The sequence below is a fragment of the Procambarus clarkii genome, chromosome 4, assembly GCF_040958095.1.
Source record: "Procambarus clarkii isolate CNS0578487 chromosome 4, FALCON_Pclarkii_2.0, whole genome shotgun sequence".
Taxonomy (NCBI): domain Eukaryota; kingdom Metazoa; phylum Arthropoda; class Malacostraca; order Decapoda; family Cambaridae; genus Procambarus; species Procambarus clarkii.
The window spans coordinates 29,720,186-29,740,085 of record NC_091153.1 but is presented as its reverse complement, the minus strand read 5'-3'; the positions used below and the strand labels follow the sequence as shown (position 1 = coordinate 29,740,085).

The following is a 19,900-nucleotide window of genomic DNA, read 5'->3' as shown; positions in this document are numbered from 1 at the left end:
CAGAGGAGGACTGCTTGATGCTTCAAGAAGACCTAGACAAGCTGAAGGAATGGTCGAACAAATGGTTGATAGAGTTTAAGCCAAGCGAATGCAATGTAATAAAGATAGGTGTAGGGAGCAGGAGGCCAGATACAAGGTATCATCTGGGAGAGGAAATTCATCAAGAGTCAGAGAGAGAAAAAGACTTGGGAGTTGATATCACGCCAGACCTGTCCCCTGCAGCAAATATCAAGAGGATAACATCAGCGGCATATGCCAAGCTGCCCAACATAAGAACGGCATTCAGAAACTTGTGTAAGCAATCATTCAGAACTTTGTATACCACATATGTCAGGCCAATCCTGGAGTATGCTGCCCCAGCATGGAGTCCATATCTAGTCAATGATAAGTCTAAACTGGAAAAGGTCCAAAGGTTTGCCACCAGACTAGTACCCGAGCTGAGAGGTATGAACTACGAGGAGAGACTACGGGAATCAAACCTCACTTCGCTGGAAGACAGAAGAGTTAGGGGGTCATGATCACAACATTCAAGATTCTCAAGGGAATTGATAGGGGTAGATAAAGACAGGTTATTTAACACAAGGGGCACACGTACCAGAGGACACAGGTGGAAAATGAGTGTCCAAACGAGCCACAGAGATATTAGAAAGAACTTCTTTAGTGTCAGAGTGGTTGACAAATTTAATGCATTAGGCAGTGATGTGGTGGAGGCTGGCTCCATACACAGTTTCAAGTGTAGATATGATAGAGTCCAATAGGCTCAGGAACCTGTACACCTGTTGATTGACGATTGAGAGGCGGGACCAAAGAGCCAGAGCTCAACCCCCGCAAGCACAATTAGGTGAGTGCAAACATACCACATACGTACACACATACTATGTGTTTAAAATACAGCAATAATAAAATACGGCTATATTATAAGGTTTGTACAGCTATTACTTATATCAATTAAGTAAGTACACCCTATGTGTGTGGAGAGACTGCGTGTGAGCTATGGAAGCATTCTTTTCATATTTTTCTAAGACGCTCACCCATATATTCCTCATAGTTTGCCAACAGCAATTTTGGAGTTATTCATACGATAACGTCAATTTTGGAGTTATCACTCCTGGCTACACGAGAAATCACATTAGTACTCTCATATCTTAATATCTCAGGTCCAATATCACTTCTCTTCTCTTCATCCCGACTTATAAGCTCTATTTACACAACGAACGAGCCTCTGTCATTATATAATTGCCCTAAATACTAATGCTGCATAAATCAGTCACAGTTCTGGTGTATAACGAGTAAAATATTTAACACCAAAGAAACAGTAATGTGTTTTTTTACAATCAGACACTCACCCATACCTATCTCCCCGTCTCATATTCTTTGTGAAATGTTAGCGCATTCTTTCATGGTATTTATTCCGAGTATCAATAACTTTGTGATATTAAGTAGTAAAGAGAAGAAACAAAATAATGATATACATCGGCATATGATTTTTATTTATTTATTCACTCTGTAGTGGTTTCATATGTAAGGAACGTTATATAATTTTAAATTATATCAGTTGTTGTCTTTTTAGTGTGTAATATCCTCTTGGAATTGTAGTTTCCTTGACAACATCATTTCTTGCACTCCTGACTTCGATAACGGATGATCCAAATAGTGTGTTTGCCTGGGCGACGTTCTCCCCCAGCAGGGTGAGGAAGGTGTTACTGAGGCGAGGAGCAGCAGTGTGCGAGTTTCTCCCCCAGCAGGGTGAGGAAGGTGTTACTGAGGCGAGGAGAAGCAGTGTGCGAGTTTCTTCCCCAGCAGTGTGAGGAAGGTGTTACTGAGGCGAGGAGCAGCAGTGGGCGAGGTTCTCCCCCAGCAGGGTGAGGAAGGCGACGCTGGAGCCTAACAGCAGCATGTAGAAGGCTCCCTGCAGATGGTTGAGGCTCAGCACCATCTGCTGCCCTTCATCCTGACAGTCAGGAGTGGAAGGTGCATTAGATGTTAAAGGAATATCTAGTAACATGAACGTTCAATGTGTACGCTGACTTTTGGACGGTATTAAATGAAAATTACCTTTAATGCATCTCCGAGATTAATCCAATTTTCATCTTTTACAGCCTTCCTCTCCTCCCTCACCTTACTGGCTATTACGTCTTCAGTCCAGTAAGTAATAATTCCTGCAGCATTTAGGCGAGCCATTAGTTGACGGAATCGTTGATGAAATGGTGCACCTTTTCTAAAGAGTACAAATTAGTGAATATACATTCCTGGTTAATATATTAGAATATGTGTGGACCTCAAATATATGTTAATTTTTATTCATTCAACACAAAATTTTCCTTCGGTGTTGAAATCATCTTTAATAAGAACATATGAACAAAGGTAACTGCAGAAGGCCTATTGATCCCTACTATGCAGCTCCTATTTATAACCACCCAATCCCATTCATATACATGTCCAACCTATGCTTAAAACACTAGAGAGACCTCACCTCCACTACGTTAAGCGGTAATTGGTTCCACAAATCAACAACCCTGTTACCAAACAAGTATTTACCCAAGTCTTTCCTAAATCTAATCTTATCCAGTTTATATCCATTGTTTCGTGTTCTGTCTTGTGTTGATATTTTTAATACCCTATTAATATCCCGCTTTGTTATGTCCAGTAATCCACTTGTAAAACTCTATCATGTCACCCGTAGCTCTTCGCCTTTCCAATGAATACAATTTAAGCTTTGTTAATCTTTCTTCATATGAAAGATTTCTAATTTCAAAAACTATTATTCTAAAAAAAACATAGCTGAAATAATCATCCCATTCTCCTAATCATGCGTTTATTACACATACAGTTTAATGTTAAAATTCGAATAGTAAATTTTATAGTTTTCTATATTCCTAATGCAAATTTTGCTAATCAGTTGAAATTTCATGCACTTTGGTCATGAGTTTCCATTGGTATTTGTACAGTTTATTAAGCTTATTTCTGTTTAGTTTATGAAATTTTTTTCTCACGTTCCTTCACAGTACAGATGCACTTCCCATGAAGAAAACTAACCTGGTGCTCCATACCGACCAAAAAAACATTGGTATATCGCTGCTGATGTAGAAGGGAGTATTGCCTCTAGCGTCCGTGTATCGAGTTGCGACGTAGATAGTGACGAAGCTCTTGTAGATGATGAAGGAGAATCCCCCTTCCAGCGCCTTCTTTAGCGCCTTGTCCACATGAATGACCTAGCGAGCAGTGTTTAAATGAAGACTTGTCTGTTTAATTTATGAAGGTTTTTCGTGTTTAAAGGAAATAACTTTCATTATTCTGTAACATTTTGTTTCATACTATATCAGGCAAACTATTAGCATTCACATAATTAATATAATTTTTAGTGTTAAATATGAAAAGCTTTGCTAGTGATCTATGTGTGTAATTTGGAGTACCCATACAACTCACTTCCATTTTATGATAAACTTGATTGACTGCAGGATTTGGATGTTTCACAAAGAAATCAACAACTGCTTCCGACAATAACCACTGTGGAGTTCCCCACCTCCAGCCAGGCTGGTTCACCAGGTCCTGGAAGGTCTCTAGTGGCCGGGACCTGCCTTGTACAGTAAGGTGAGCCATCAAAGAGGAACTGAATCCTGTAGTGATGATCAAGCAGAACACAAGCCACCACCCCACCAACATCTGTGAATAACCAAAGAAATTGAAAAATTAGCGTTTGCAATTGTTTCTATATAAAATTTCCACTTAATTTAGAGAACATTTTTAGACAAATGTATGCACTTGGGGGAAAATTAATACATTGTTAAGTGGTTCCAGCACAGGAGTAACCTGACGAAGAGCCTCATATTAACTGTTAATAATAAAGAATGTTTCAATAACACACTTATATAATATAGAAAGGACGTTGTAAATAGATTCAATAATAAGGTGAACGACTAGAATTAGCTTCAATGGCTCCGGTGTTTGTTATGTAATCAAATTATTAGTTATGATATTACATTATGTGGGAAAACGTTTGTTACGTTACCGGTAAGTAAGTGCATAACTCGTTAAATATGCTTATATTTGATAGATAATAGTAATTAAATAATTCATCAATGAATAATATAAAGTTAGTTTATATTATACATTGTTTGTAGTTTATATTAGCAATCACATTCTTCTACTTCGCAGGATTTTTTGCCGTGCTCCGTATTGTCTATTTAGGACGAGGCCTTCCTTTCTCAGGTCTCGGGCGCTGACTATGGCTCTGCTTCAACGACATCATGGCTAACTCCGGGGCTCTGGGAAAGTCATCAGAGGATCCTGGGTGACTTTGAAGGACCAAAAATATCTGAATATAATTATTGCTCTATTCAGATATTTTTGGTCCTTGATTCCGTCTGTGGAAGCTGTTTTACTCCGGAGGGGAAAACTTCTTTCACCTTCCTTCTATGTAAGTTTCTTTTTTTCTAGAATAGACGTGGCCGCACGTTTACAATGTTAACCAGCATATATACATTTGTTTCTGTCCTCCATGGTCAAGGTTATAGATCTGTTAAGCGCATAGTTCAGTGATTTATTAAACAATCAACCTATGTACGTGCTGGATTTCTTGGTTGCTTTCCAGCACTTATCCTGGAGAACTTCAATGTTTCGTTCGGTTCTACAGAAAAGTCTAATTTCAAGACGTAGGTTTCTCTTCGTGCTGAACGGCGTTTAATCCCCGACAGTCTAAACGGTTGGGGTTCCATTTCTGCCCACTATCCCATCCCAGATCATTATCCCTGATCCTTTCTAAGTGCTATAGGTGTAATGGCAACCGTTTTCCCCTGCTAATTCACTTCCCTTGCGTTTCTTATTTTTTGGCTCAGGCGGAGATCTTTCGGTTAAATACTGTGGAATCAGGACCTCGCTTCCTATATGGACCCAGCTTTCCTTGACAGGAAAGCTTGTGCTTTTTGGCTTTGGTACAAAAGTCCAGATTCATTCTGACTTGCTGACAACCTTCTTCTATTGTGATAGTGTGGATTGACTTTTGCTGTTCCAGATATTTGATTGGTGGGATGTGATATTAGTCATACAGGAGTTCTTCGGTGGTGTTTCTTCAAATCCATTCGAGAACTGCTTGCTTGTTCCGGTTTTCCACAATAACACGGGGAGATGGCGGCTTCATGCCCAGCTTTCTGTGTAATCTAAACTGTCCCTCAATATCCTACCAGAGGACCCAAAACAGAACACGGAACAGTAGGTCACTTTCGCGAGTAGCTTCATTTTCTAGTACGCCAATTTTTGGCTTTATGAAACGCATACGAGCGAAATGCGATGATCTTTGTAAGAGGACAGGTTGCCAGGACAGCCTGGATATCCTGGCGTCTGTGCTTGGTGTGGCTGCCTTGTTGCCTGTGGTTACGGATTCAGTGGTTCTGCTCAAGTCGCTAGCTCCCTTCCTTTGGGAGGCGGAGGCGGCCTGTTACCTGGCCCAACTTGTGTGCCAACGGCCCGATGATCCTTCCTGTTTTCACCTCTTCTTTTACTAGAGTAGGCTGCATCTACAGTCATTTCAGTTACTACTGTTGTCTTTAAGGCTCTCACTTTAGTTCTTTGCACAGGTTCTTTCCGTTCAGCTTGAAGTTATTCCATGAGAGTAGGGGCCTCACCTGCTATTTGTTGGGTTAGGTTTCCGGTGGAGTTCTGGTCCCATTCTTGATCTCTCAGGATTGAACAACTTAATTCTCTGTCTAACCTTCTTCATGATCACCTAAACTCACATTTAACCGGTGTTACAGAGTAGTTCCTAGGTGGTATCCCTGGACATATAACACGTTTCTATTCACCCAACGTTCCAGGAGTGGTTAGGGTTTCTTGTTGGGAGTCAAGCTTACCTCATGAAGGTTCTGGCCTTTGTCTTGAATCTGGCTACTAGGATCTTTACCAGGTTAGTGCGAGTGGATGTGAGGAACTATATGTCTTGAAGGCTCTTGTCTCGTCCTATCTCGCTGATAGGTTGGCTTGAGCTTCAAAGCTAGCCAGAGTCAGGTTGCCAGTTTCTGGTTCTTATTGAGCTTGCTAGGTTTGGGTTCCAGGTGAACTGGCTGAAGCCTTAGTTAGTTAAGTCCTGAGTCTATTCCAACACACAGAAGGTACTGATAACATACAAATGCATTAAATATGCAAATGGGTACACATGTTCATGTGTATGCATGATTGAAAGGCTGATAAAAAGGAAAAACTCTTATTTATGCTTGAATTCAACATCAATGAATTGCAAAAGCAAAAAAGCTATCAGCATCCGCCTACCCTGCCAGAGAAGTTGACGGAGGGTTCTGAGGGCAAGTTCTGCAGGAGGGCGCCCCAGGCGTATAAGATTGTGGTGTTGAGCGCCACCGGGCGCCCTCCAGCCACCCACTGCCACGCCCTCTGCAGCAGCCACAGGGTCGCGCCCCACGCCACCACGCTCACCAGCAGCGCCACCCACAACTTTCCTGCAGGAAGGCCTTGACAATCAATTACTATTTTCTATATGTTGATGTAATATTATTAAATAATTATATAAAATTGATAAGGGATAATATTAATCAATATAAAACGTAGGAAGTGCACTTCGGTTGAAGCTCATTTAGGTCTCTAACACAGTATGTCAATTTATTTAGTCTGACTCTAATGTCAGCTACATAAAAAAGTTTATTATTTAGCTTCAAATTATTTTCTTATGTAACCTAATTCTTAAGGCTAAACCTGCAGTCACTTCTTGGGAGACCTTAAAAAAATTTGTTATAGTCTCCCTCCTTCCAGATGAATTCATGTTTAGGAATCTATATATTAATAAACACTTTAGCGCACCTGGGTCGTAAATAAACGACGCGTAAATACCGGTATTTTGACCACTAGTTGCTGTAGCGTCTTAAATTTACGCGCGATTAAAAAATATTTGTATAAAATCCAATTCTTATTCGATCGACTTGGGGATAGTATGAAAATGTTTGTCATTAAATTTCCGCTTTCTCTAATAGGCACATGGCCTATTTAGGAGAACGGCATTGTATTGTAAATTAGTTGAAAGACTACTGTATTGTTGACAAGGCGAGTGTAATTGCCCACTTCCCACACTCTTGGTGTGGGCCGCGATCATGATTCTACATTTAAATGCATATGTCCGTGTAGGGAATTTAATTGCGATCACAGTGATATCCAATTTAACGCTGTATGACAAGTATGGAGTTGACAACCCTGAAAAGAATAGAAACATTTCGTCGCTGTTTGGAGCTCACGGCTAGTGATCAAGTGATCGATGTAGTTCTTTAGCTTTTTGTGTGATTTAACTCACGCTTTGGTGACATATACATATGTTCATATAGATCATTCTATTGCGAACACATTGGTACAAAAATTAAATCTGTACGTCGAAAATTAAGGTCAGGACAGCGAAAAGAGTATGCACTTTTCAGTGTTGCTGCTCAGTCACCCGAAAACGTGGAGCGCACCTGGGGGTACGTCCAGTCCATTTCGTGGAGGGCGTGTAAGTGATAGATTTAATAAGCTATTTCATAAAATTAATTAATCCTAAGCTAAAAATATCTAAATTATTTGCCACATTATTTAAAGGAAGCAAATTTAAGTATATAAAGAAAAGTTTCCTTTTAAATAAATTTTCCTTCCTTAATTTACATTTCAGAAATTTAGGTGTTATTTTAGTATTATATATTTTGTGATAGTTATAAAGCAAGTTTGTAAATTTTATAAGTATGTCTAAGACTTTACGTCTACATATGTGTGTATTATACATATTATATAGGGCAGTACTCATTCAAAATATTAGTACTCGCATTAAGGTGCTGAGCATCTAGGTGATGCCGTTGAAGCAATAAAAAATTTATTTAAAGACAGATTCACTAGTTTTCTTAGTTGTAAATTCCCTGTTAATCATTTAGTGAAAACCAAATGATCAACAGAGTAAACACTCGATAGTTTGCAAAACATGAAAGAAAATTTACCCCTTGAATATTGAATTCACTTTGTTTTAAATATTTTGTGAATAATTCGTATTTGTCTAGTTGGCCAACTTAATTGTATGTTATATGCCTAACTGTAGCACCATAAAGGTGTTTTGTATTTTATTTTATGTACAACGAGAGTTAGTCATACAGTATATTGGCAGGTGCCAGGATGTCTGGCCTTAGCAATTAAAAAGTCACACCTTTAGAGGGTTAACTGCAACTGGTCAGGTCGTGTAAATTCACCTTGCTGTCTGCTAAGCTGATAAATGGAAGACGGGTAGCTGGGTGTGTCCTTCAGACGAGCCGCTGTCTACGACTTTAGGTAGAGAGCCTGAGGCTATCTTACTTCTGTAGGTGGGGCTTAACTCTCGGATTCCCCATAGATACCCATGGAACTGTACATTCAAGACAGAATTGAGGATTGAACAGAACAGCAGTAGAGACCGCTGGTATTGAGTCCCACAGCCATGCCGGGCTTCCACAGGCCGGGTGGGGACTCTGTCAACTGTAATCCTCCACCCCTCTCTCTCTCTCTCTCTCTCTCTCTCTCTCTCTCTCTCTCTATCTAACTTAGACTCAAAGACTTTGGTGAGTTGAACTTTAACGTGACAAATTTTGTGTGTTTATGGTGGCAGCAGTGAGATACGAACCCATGCCTCCAAACAAAACAGTTATAATAATTTAAAAACCTCAACATAATAATGTGTTGTGTTCCACGAGATGAGACAAATATGTTATCTAAAACAATGAGAAAAATATTCCTCCTGTTGCTATGCTTGAAAAAGACCGAACACAGGCCAGTGGTGGGGGCTCACTATGGCTGGCAGAATTCTCACCGGTAAGTGATTTAGATAAGCCAATGAAGATGCGACCAATGAAGACTTTACTAATCATTCAAGAAGCAACCTTTTTCCTATTGACCAACAATTTACAGTAATATCGTATCAATTCCGGAAATTTGAGAAAGTTACCACTGAGGAAGCAAACAATTAAGAAAAAATGCCTTTAGGAAAGTTGTAATTTTTCATGACCTCTAGACATATTTCAATTAGCTCAATATTTTATAATAATTGTTAATGTATTGTGGAAGATAAGTATCCATGCACTCTCACTACAGTATCTCTCTCACTCACTTTCTCTCTCTCTCTCTCTCTCTCTCTCTCTCTCTCTCTCTCTCTCTCTCTCTCTCTCTCTCTCTCTCTCTCTCTCTCTCTCTCTCTCTCTCTCTCTCTCTCTCTCTCTCTCTCTCGCTCTCTCGCTCCCTCTCTCTCTCTCTCTCTCTGACTCTCTCTCTCTCTCTCTCTCTCTCTCTCTCTCTCTCTCTCTCTCTCTCTCTCTCTCTCTCTCTCTCTCTCTCTCTCTCTCTCTCTCGCTCTCTCTCTCGCTCTCTCTCTCCCTCTCTCTCTCTCTCTCTCTCTCTCTCTCTCTCTCTCTCTCTCTCTCTCTCTCTCTCTCTCTCTCTCTCTCTCTCTCTCTCTCTCTCTCTCTCTCTCTCTCTCTCTCTCTCGCTCTCTCGCTCCCTCTCTCTCTCTCTCTCTCTGACTCTCTCTCTCTCTCTCTCTCTCTCTCTCTCTCTCTCTCTCTCTCTCTCTCTCTCTCTCTCTCTCTCTCTCTCTCTCTCTCTCTCTCTCTCTCTCTCTCTCGCTCTCTCTCTCCCTCTCTCTCTCTCTCTCTCTCTCTCTCTCTCTCTCTCTCTCTCTCTCTCTCTCTCTCTCTCTCTCTCTCTCTCTCTCTCTCTCTCTCTCTCTCTCTCTCTCTCTTTCTTTTTTAAACTTAGACTTGGATTCATTAAGCAAGGAACTCATGTTTCTCTATAAGCTAAGGGCTGTTATACTAAAAACCTCGTCAGAGCCTATCTCTCTCTTATTATCGTTAAAGTTCATAGTGAACTATACCTTCAAATGGACGTATGAGAGCGAGGTATTTTGGCAGCAGCGTTGGCTTGAGGGAGGTTATTGTAAAGGGGTCGGAAGGATAAGCAATGAAAAATTCAACCACTTTGGTGCGCTTTGCCGTCGGTGCTGTAATGGTGGTAAAGTCCATTTCCTCCCGCTGGAGCAGACCGATCGACCCCGTGAAGGTGCCGTTTATCTCCACTCCCCAGGTGCGGTTGACGGCTTCGTGGACATCGAAACTGTTGGCAAAATGGCAAAGATAAGAATCCTCAGTGTGAGGAAATAATATATTAAGGGTTGTGGTTAAATTAAAGGTAATGGTATTTTATTGTAAATTTATCTGGAAGACTTGGCGATGATCTGTCCCTTGTCTGGACTACACGCTTTACTAGCCCTAAGCTACACCGGAACAGGAACCGGTTGACTACAATCTCTGCCGTCTGGGTACTGAGACTTCTGCTTTCTTTACATTACCTGTGAGACTCGGTTATGTACCCTTACTCAAATGTTACTAGATCCAGACTCCTGGCCTTGACTCACATCGTTGGCTTCGCCCCTGGAGTCGATCTGGACCTGGACACACAACAATGCCTCTCTCCACATTTGACGGGAGCTTAGTATCTCACTCTCAACAGGTAGCTTCATCCACACAAATGTATGAAAATTGTCCCCCACATTATACATACTGTGTATAATGTGTAATTAAATCTGTTCGGGTGACAGGCAAGTAATAAGAAAAACATGAACAGAAATACACTAGTATATCAAATATAGCACTTAATAATGAAATGAACTATGCAAATGAAGAATTCCAAAATCCCTCCATTAGCTTGGAAACTAATCCTTCAATCTTTCCCGCCTAGCGACTGACTGCCAGGGAACGACCTACATATTTCCAGATCTTGAATGTGTCGCCTCGCTCAATTCCGGGAGTAGTAAACTATTGGAAAATGGGAGAAATAATAAATTAACTCAATGCTAGGGGTCACTGTAAGATGCTAGCAACACTTTTAATATACGTTAACAAGGAGTTCAAACCAAAATCGCTCATCATATAGTTTCAAGGCAATGCCCATTAATTTTAAATTCAACAAATTAGCTGCGCTTCTTATAGCTAAACGAAGAAAAACGTTAGACCAAAACATACATATATTCTCTCTTGGCATACACCAGTCAATAATAAACGTATATCTTAACTGTTCCTTAGAACAGGCTAATTAAGAGGGAGAAGGGAGAAGGGAGAAGGGAAACTTCATATATCTGAGTTTACATAAGAAGTGCTCGGTGACGACGGCCTCTTGTGACAGGTGATCCAGTGACTCATCGCTCACGCACTCCTCTCTTCACCCCTGCAACCTGTCGTTTTCAAAGAAGTCTCTTCTCACACACATTGAGACGTTGGTGTGCGTGTACTCACCTAGTTGTGATTGCGGGGGTTGAGCTCTGGCTCTTTGATTCTGACTCTAAACTGTCAATCAATTGGAATGCAGATTCCTGAGCATGCAGGGTTCAATTATATCTACTTTTAAAACTGTGTAAAGAGTGAGCCTCCACCATATCACTGCCTGAGGCATTCCATCACACTACTCGGACACTGAACAATTTCTTTCTAACGTCCCTGTGACTCATTTGGGTACTTAGACTCCACCTGTGTCTCCTTATTCGCCTACCACCCGTGTTAAACAGTTTATCTTCATTTAACTTGTCAATTTCTCTGAAAATTTTGGAGGTAGTAATATTATCTCCCCTTACGCTAATGTCTTCCAGCGATGTGAAGTGCATTTCACGCAGCTTTTCCTCATAACTCATGCCTCTTAGTTTTGGAACTAGCCTAGTGGCATACCTCTGAACTTTTTCCAACTTTGTCTTGTGCTTGACAAGGTACGGGCTCCATACAGGAGCCGAATACTCCAGGATTGATCATACATATGTGATATACAAGATACTAAAGGATTCCTTACGCATGTTTCTAAAGGCAGTCTTGATGACAGCCAGCATTGCATAGCCAGCCAGCTTTGTGTGTACTCACCAGTTTGTACTCACCTAATTTTGCTTGCGGAGGTTGAGCTCTGGCTCTTTGATCCCACAACTCAACTGTCAATCAACTGGTGTACATGTTCCTGAACCTAATGGGCTCTATCATATCTACACTTGAAACTTTGTCTGGTGTCAGCCTCCACCACATCACTTCCTAATGCATTCCATTTGCCAACCACTCTAACACTAAAAAAAGTTCTTTCTAATATCTTTGTAGCTCATTTCGGCACTCAATTTACAACTGTGTCCCCTAGTGCGTCTGCCCCTTGTGTTAAATAGCCTGTCTTTCTCTACCCTATCAATTCCTAGAAGAATTTTGTATGTGGTGATCATGTCCACCCCGGTCGACTGAGCCGGGGAGCCGGTCGACCGAGCGGACAGCACGCGGGACTTGTGATCCTGTGGTCCTGGGTTCAATCCCAGGCGCTGGCGAGAAACAATGGGCAGAGTTTCTTTCACCCTATGCCCCTGTTACCTAGCAGTAAAATAGGTACCTGGGTGTTAGTCAGCTGTCACGGGCTGCTTCTTGGGGGTGTAGGCCTGGTCGAGGACCGGGCCGCGGGGACACTAAAAGCCCCGAAATCATCTCAAGATAACCTCAAGATAAGAGAACCCCTAAATCTTCTGTCTTCCAGTGACGTGAAGTTTAATTCCCGTAGTCTCTCCTCGTAGCTCATACCTCTCAGCTCGGGTACTAGTCTGGTGGCAAACCTTTGAACCTTTTCCAGTTGAGTCGTATGCTTGACTAGATATGGACGACATGCTGGGGCTGCATACTCCATGATTGATCTGACATAGTTGGTACACAAAGTTCTGAATGATTTCTTACACAAGTTTCTAAATGCCGTTCATATGTTGGCCAACCTGACATATGCTGCTGATGTTATCCTCTTGATATGGGCTTCAGAGAACAGGTCTGGCATGATATCAACCCTTAACTCTTTCTCTCTCTCTCTGACTCTTGAAGAATTTCATCTCCCTAATGATACCTTGTATCTGGCCTCCTGCTCCCTATGCCTATCTTCATTACGTTACATTTGCTTGGGTTAAACTCTAACAACATTTGTTCAACCATTCCTTCAGTTTTCCTAGGTCCTCGTGAAGCCTCATTCTGTCCTCCTCTGTCTTAATCCTTCTCATAATTTTGGCATCGTTAGCAAACATTGAGAGGAATGAGTCTATATCTTCCGGGATATCATTTGCATATATCAGAAACAGGATAGGACCAAGTACAGAGCCCTGTGGGACCCCATTGTTGACTTCACGCCAATCTGAGGCCTCACCCCTTACTGTAACTCTCTGCTTCCTTTTGCTTAGGTACTCCCTTATCCACTGGAGCACCTTACCAATTACTCCTGCCTGTCTTTCCAGCTGATGTACCAGCCTCTTATAGGGTACAGTGTCAAAATCGTTCCGACAGTCCAAAAAAATTCAGTCCGCCCAGCCTTCTCTTTCTTGCTTAATCTTTGTCACCTGGTCATAGAATTCTATTAAGCCAGTAAGGCAAGATTTACCCTCCCTGAACCCATATTGGCGATTTATCACAATGTCCTTTCTATCCAGATGTGTTACTAAATTTTTTCTCACGATCTTCTCCATCACCTTGCATGGTATACAAATAAAGGTCACTGGCCTGCAGTTCAGTGTCACTTGTCTGTCACTCTTTTTGTATATTGTGACCACATTACCCGTCTTCCATATTTCTGGTAGGTCTCCAGTCTCCAGTGACCTACTATACACTATGGAGAGTGGCAAGCAAAGTGCCTCTGCACACTCTTTCAATACCCATGGTGAGATCCCGTCTGGACCAACAGACTTTCCCACCTCCAGATCCAACAGATGTCTCTTGACCTCATCTCTCATAATTTTGAACCCTTCCAAGGCCGCCTGGTTTACTGCCCAGTCTCCTAGTGCAGTGACCTCACCTTGTTCTATTGTGAAGACCTCCTGGAACCTCTTGTTGAGTTCTTCACACCTCATCTTTGTCATTCTCTGTATGCCTGTCCTCGCCTGTTCTAAGTTTCATTACCTGTTCTTTCACTGTTTTTTTTCCTCCTGATGTGACTATGGAGTAGCTTTGGTTCGGTCTTGGCTTTGTTTACTATATCATTTTCATAATTTTTCTCTGCTTCTCTTCTCACACTATCATACTCATTCCTGGTTCTCTGGTATCTCTCTCTGCTTAGTGGAGTTCTGTTATTTTGAAAGTTCCTCCACACCCTTTTGTTCAGTTTCTTTACTTCCATTCATGCCCTATTAAATCATGGATTGTTCTTTTGCTTCTCGGATTTTTCCTTTGGGGCCGGGATAAACCTGTTTACTGCCTACAGACACTATTGGATGACATACCTATCATCCATCATGTCTTGTACAGACTTAGCTCTGTGTCCCATGGTATATCCCATAGGAAACTTCTCATCTCCTCATAATTCCCCTTTCGGTAGGCAGTTCCTACCGAAAGAACTAAACTTCGACCGGAACTTCGGTAGTTCCGGTCTTTTGTTTCCTATTCTTTTTTTTTTGGGGGGGGGGAAATATATCCTAGCTGTACCAGGTACTCAAAGATCAATACACTATGTTCACTCAGTCCCAAGGGTGCTTCCAACTTAACTTCCCTTATATCCCACTCATTTACGGTATATATCAGATAAAGCATGGCTGGTTCATCTTCCCCTCTCATGGACTGACAATGGATTCTTGTCCGTCTGTCGATGTGTTGGCTTAGAGAGTTTCTTGTTGCTGCGTCCAGCTGCTTAGCTCTCCATGTATCAGGTCCACCATGTGGGTCTCTGATTTCCCAATATATCTTCCCGTGGTTGAAGTGTCCCATGATTCGTAGTCCAGATCCATTCCTGCTAGGGAGAGAAGCTGCTCTCTCTATTATGTTAATGGTGGCCATGTTGTTTCTGTCATATTCCTGTCTGGGTCTTCTGTCATTTGGTGTTGGGTTATATATGACTACGACTATAAGTTTTTGTCGTCCAGTTGCTATGGTACCTGTTATGTAGTCACTGAAACCTTCACAGTCCTGAATAACCATATACTTAAAACCCCAGCCTTTTCTTACCAGCAGAGCTACACCACTACCTACTCTTTCTTCTCTCTCTTTTTCCTCACAACACAGTAGTCCTCTGGAAAAACTGCATTTGTTATGGTTTTCGTTAGTGTTACGACCCTGGGTTCCGTAGTTGCTCTGTGGCTCTGTCTCCTCTTCCTACTCCTCTCTTCCCTTAGCCCATGCTGGGGTTATTTCTCAGTTAAGTTAATTTGTATTAAGGTATCGTGCTACTAGCTAGGTGTGTGTGTTTGATTTATAAGTATTGTGTAGTATAAACCAGTGTTTTGGGCATCCCTAAGTGTTTGTGTTGTGACTAGGGTACCATGTGGGGTTTAGCTACCCCAGGCTGCTTCAAGCCTTTAAGGTGCCTCTCTTCAAGTAGACTTTACTCTAGTTTTGTCCAAGTGTAAGCCTTGTATCCCGCCTAAGTGGACCAAGGTAGTTAACGTAAGATAGTGTGGTAAAGTGTTGTTATTATAGTAATATATATGGGGGGGTTGTTATAGGGTTTAATAAATAAGTTAGTTTTTGAGGTGTATCCATTAATCCTGTTGCAGTGGTGTAGATGATTGTATACTAGACAGCAGATTTGTTTCAAATACCTTGAAGCATTAACAGGAACCTATGTTCCTTGGGAGGCCGGGCCTATCTATTCCACTATTTTTGATACATCTTGATTCTAGCTATTGGCCCTTCTCATTAATACACCGTACCCGCCAATAACAAGTAAGCGAATTCATAACAAGTGGGGGCCTGTCCGGGATGAAATTTTTAATTGTAAAAAATTTGATTTATGAGGGCCAAAACTAAAATTCTTGCTTTCCGCAGAACGGTTGTGTGGTAGCCTAGGGTCCAGCTCATCTGGCAAAGGATACATCTTGCACTGACTGGACATCCAGCTGGATCACTTCACGATTGAGGTAAGTGTGGCCTTGTGATAGGGGCCGTGGAAATTTTTGTTTTTTTCCAATTTTTATTTTTTTTATTTTTTACTTTGGCTAGGAGCTAGATTAATTAGTGATGGCGGCTAAATTGCAGGAACTGGCAAATGACCCTTCAGTGGTAGAGTTTAAGAAGCTCACCAAATCTAATTTAGTATTGTTAGGCAAGGAATTTTTCCTCGAGTTAAACGAGACTGATAAAAAGTTGACATTGGTGAATGAAATATTAAAACATTGCATAGACCAAGAACTATTGCCAAGTGATACACCTTTATGCCAGCCCAGTCCAGCGGAAAGTGTAGCTAGTAGGAATATGGAGTTAGAATTACAACTAGCCCAGTTAACCCTTTCACTGCACGCCTCTAAATATGACACCCCCCCCCCTCCCCCAGTGCATAGGAAATAAATTATCTTTAAAAAATTCTTTTGTTGTTTTAAAGTGTCAAAAAACCTTTCCTCAGTATAGGTATGTTAAAAAAAAATGGAACTTTTTCGTACTTTGGCTGCTATGGGGTCCGTAAGTTGGCGTGTGACGTCATCATTCCCCGTTCGCCCGTGAAGTATGCTCCCGTGAAGTATGCTCCCGGGGCCAGTACTCACCTAATTGTACTCACCTAATTGTGCTTGCGGGGGTTGAGCTTTGGCTCTTTGGTCCCGCCTCTCAACCGTCAACCAACTGGAGGGCACGCGGGGTGGGGCGCGCGAGTTGCCGTGAATATATTTTTGTTATTTTTTTTGCGCACAGTTCCAAATACATTTTATTTGTTTTTACGTGCTAATCCTATGTATAATGAACACGTACACTATATTATGGCAGTAAAACATCCATACTGTCCAAGGACACTGTTACGTGCATGACACTTGTGTACACATATGTTGCACATTTTTACAATGTATCATGCTAATTTATGTATACATACAATCTATTTACAGACTATACACTGTCACACACTATATACATTCACAATCAACACATTCCGAACACCACGAGTGTGAGCTGTCACACCCAGTCAGCCCTCCCTCACTCCTCGAACATTGTATTCACCAACATTGCTCCTCCCATCATACAGTTATTCACACCAATTTTTCATTTTCATTTATGTATATTTACAACGTATGTACACACTATATACATTCACCATCAACACATTCAGAACACCGCGAGTGTGAGCAGCCACCCCTCCCTCACTCCTCTACCATTGTATTCACCAAAATTGCTCCTCCCATCATACAGTTATTCACACCACTGTTTCATGTTCATTTGTGTATATTTACAACATATGTACACACTATACACTGTCACACACTATATACATTCACCATCAACACACTCAGAACACCGCGAGTGTGAGCAGCCACACCCAGCCAGCCCTCCTTCACTCCAACATCTTACTCGCCAACATTGCTCCTCCCACCATACTGTTATTGTTTTTATTACACTATTTACACACGTTATATATACCTATCTACATGTTTTATTTACCAGAACTATGCAAGTAAGCCGGTATTATGTCCAACCAGTACAGTTGCCACCATACACTGCACGAGAAATCACACCTCAGACAGCAGACGACAGACGTCACCTCCCTCACCAAAAGAGCTCTTCTCAACATACTCCTGGTGCTGTTATTTCACTATACACGCACACACTGTATATACCCATGTACATGTGTGTTCCCCATAGCGAACCACGAAGCTAGTATGGTGAGCAAAACAAGAGTGGCTGCCACACAGTGAGGCTACCTCAATTCTCTCCCTTCCTCCCTCCCTCACAAAAATTCCTCCTTCCACAATACTATGCACAACCCTAATTATAACCACAATCCTGGTCACTAATTCCTCTAAATGAAAAATTGACCACAAGTTTATTTTGTGAAAGGAACCAAAAAAATCGTTTGAAGATTCCTAGATGGACGAAATAATGCTGTGGGGCTGTGGCTAGCGCTGTGAACATCGTGAACAGCATTGAATCACTGATATTTTAACATTGTACCCAGTCATTATCACACTCAGGCTCTTCTATAATACTATCATGGCTAAATAAAACAGATTATATATATATTTTGACAATATTAGGCGATGATGTGGTCACTCACTGAACAGCAGTGCTGTGCGCTCATGCTGCAAGCGCCAGCCTTAGTTGCTCACTCACTACTGAGGCTCTGACACCCGGCAATGTGGACCATGATTGTTTTTAAAGATGGCGTCTGTTTACAAGAGCCCTGAGGAAGCTAATGTAAACCATATGTAGCCGCGGGAGTTTTGAATGGAACGTGAAAAATAAAAACACCCGGAGGCGCATTGTGCACCCGAAGCCTGGGCCTGCAGGCGCGTTGCGCAGTTAAAGGGTTAAGACTGGCAGAGCAAAAGGCTAAAGTATCAGAGCAAGAGGCAAAATTGTTAGTGGAAAATGCTAAAGTGGAAGACCAAAGACTCAAAAATGAGGCGGAAAGAATTAGAGCAGATACCGCTGTACCACCACCTGCCGAGGACTCGAACCCCAGGCATTATGATAAAAAGCATAACTTGCCTGAATTTTCAGAGTCAGACCCTGAAAGGCTTTTCAACCATTTTCAGAGACTGGCCATGTCCATGAACTGGCCAGAGGAAGAGTGGGTGAAAATCCTACTGAGAAGACTTAGAGGTAAGGCCCAAGATATTTTTATAAACATGCCTGACGACGAGTGTTTTGATTATAGTGAATTCTGGGAACAGATCTTGAGGGCATATGAAATTACACCTGAAGGTCACCGCCAAGCTTATCGCAACCTTAGGCCTACTCACAACAACCCTCTCACTGAATTTGCTAATGACCTAATAAGAGTGTTTGGAAAATAGATTTGCTCGGCTAAAGCCGAAACATACGAGGCACTCAAAAATTTTGTTTTAACGGAGAACTTTATAGATAATATGCCAGAGCGTGTAACATGGTACTTTAGAGGAAGGACAGAGGTAGATTCTAATATTATGGATTTAGCCAAGTTAGCAGAGAACTGCCTGTTAGTGGGCAAAAGGCCCAATAAAAATAATTATAGCCCACATAGTAACAAAACTTATACCCACAGCCAGTCCAGACCACCCCATTCTAACCCTATAACTAATGCACCTTCTGTTTCAGACATAACTAACCCTGTTAAATTGTCTAGCCCCACAGCACCTAAGGGTGAACCAAAGGGCAATCCTGTTAGTAATGTCTCTTCTCTCCGACGAGCCTGTGGTTACTGTAAATGTCTAAACCACATTACTAGCAGTTGTTGGCAACTACACCCGGAAAAAAGACAAAATGCTCTTGTTGTGACACAGGGCTTGGGGCCTTCTGAAGGGTTAGGGAGTAAAACCTCCAACCCACAGTGGTTGGACCTGCTTACCCCATTCTTGTCGAAGGGGAGACTGTTATTGTCTGAGGGTTCTTCCTGGAAGGACGTGGTGATCTTCAGAGACACCGGTGCCATCCAGACTTTAATCTTGGAGAGTGCATTGCAAGGTCACTCTTGACACTGGAGAGGTGGTACTGGTCGAGGGTGTCACTAGTGATACTTGAGCAGTACCCCTCCATAAGGTTACCCTGGAATCTGATTTCCACAAGGGTGTTTGTACAGTCGGAGTCACTTCTTACCAACCTTTTCCTAATGTTGATGTAATATTGGGTAATGATTTAGCAGGGCATAAGGTAGGAGACTCCAGACTGCCTATTATGTTGCCTACCCCTAAGGTTTCCCTGGATCTACCCGCCGCAGAGGATAATGTTGTGTACCCTGCGTGTGCAGTGACCAGGTCAAGTAGTAGACATCTTTCAGTCTCTGAAGACTATGGAGATGCGCCCTGACAGGGCGCAAAGCCTGGGTAGGTAGATATGGAGGAGAAGCTGTTACCCATGCAGCAAGTCCCCCCTCTCCACGTTCCTGAAATTATCCAAAAGAAAGGCAAATGCCAATACACATGGTTCCAGCAACGTCGCAGGAGCTGCCAGAACGAGGTCGACGTCAACAATGACCTGCCTTAGGGGCTCCA

General features: G+C 42.0%; 1 protein-coding gene across 2 annotated transcripts in view; it reads right to left on the bottom strand.

Moving 5' to 3' along the window:
- Positions 1–1,485: 1,485 nt before the first annotated feature.
- LOC123749451 (glutamate receptor-like) overlaps positions 1,486–19,900 on the bottom strand; it is a 65,228-nt gene continuing 46,813 nt past the window's right edge. The window contains exons 6-11 of one of the 2 annotated variants that reach the window (XM_069337140.1): positions 9,854–10,092; positions 6,262–6,446; positions 3,427–3,663; positions 3,037–3,212; positions 2,056–2,218; positions 1,486–1,951 (exon numbers count right to left, since the gene is read on the bottom strand). In XM_069337140.1, the coding sequence (XP_069193241.1) occupies positions 1,817–1,951; positions 2,056–2,218; positions 3,037–3,212; positions 3,427–3,663; positions 6,262–6,446; positions 9,854–10,092 (1,135 nt within the window). In that variant the 3' untranslated portion in view covers positions 1,486–1,816. The remainder of the gene's footprint in view (positions 1,952–2,055; positions 2,219–3,036; positions 3,213–3,426; positions 3,664–6,261; positions 6,447–9,853; positions 10,093–19,900) is intronic. The other variant, XR_011230653.1, reaches the window with a different exon arrangement.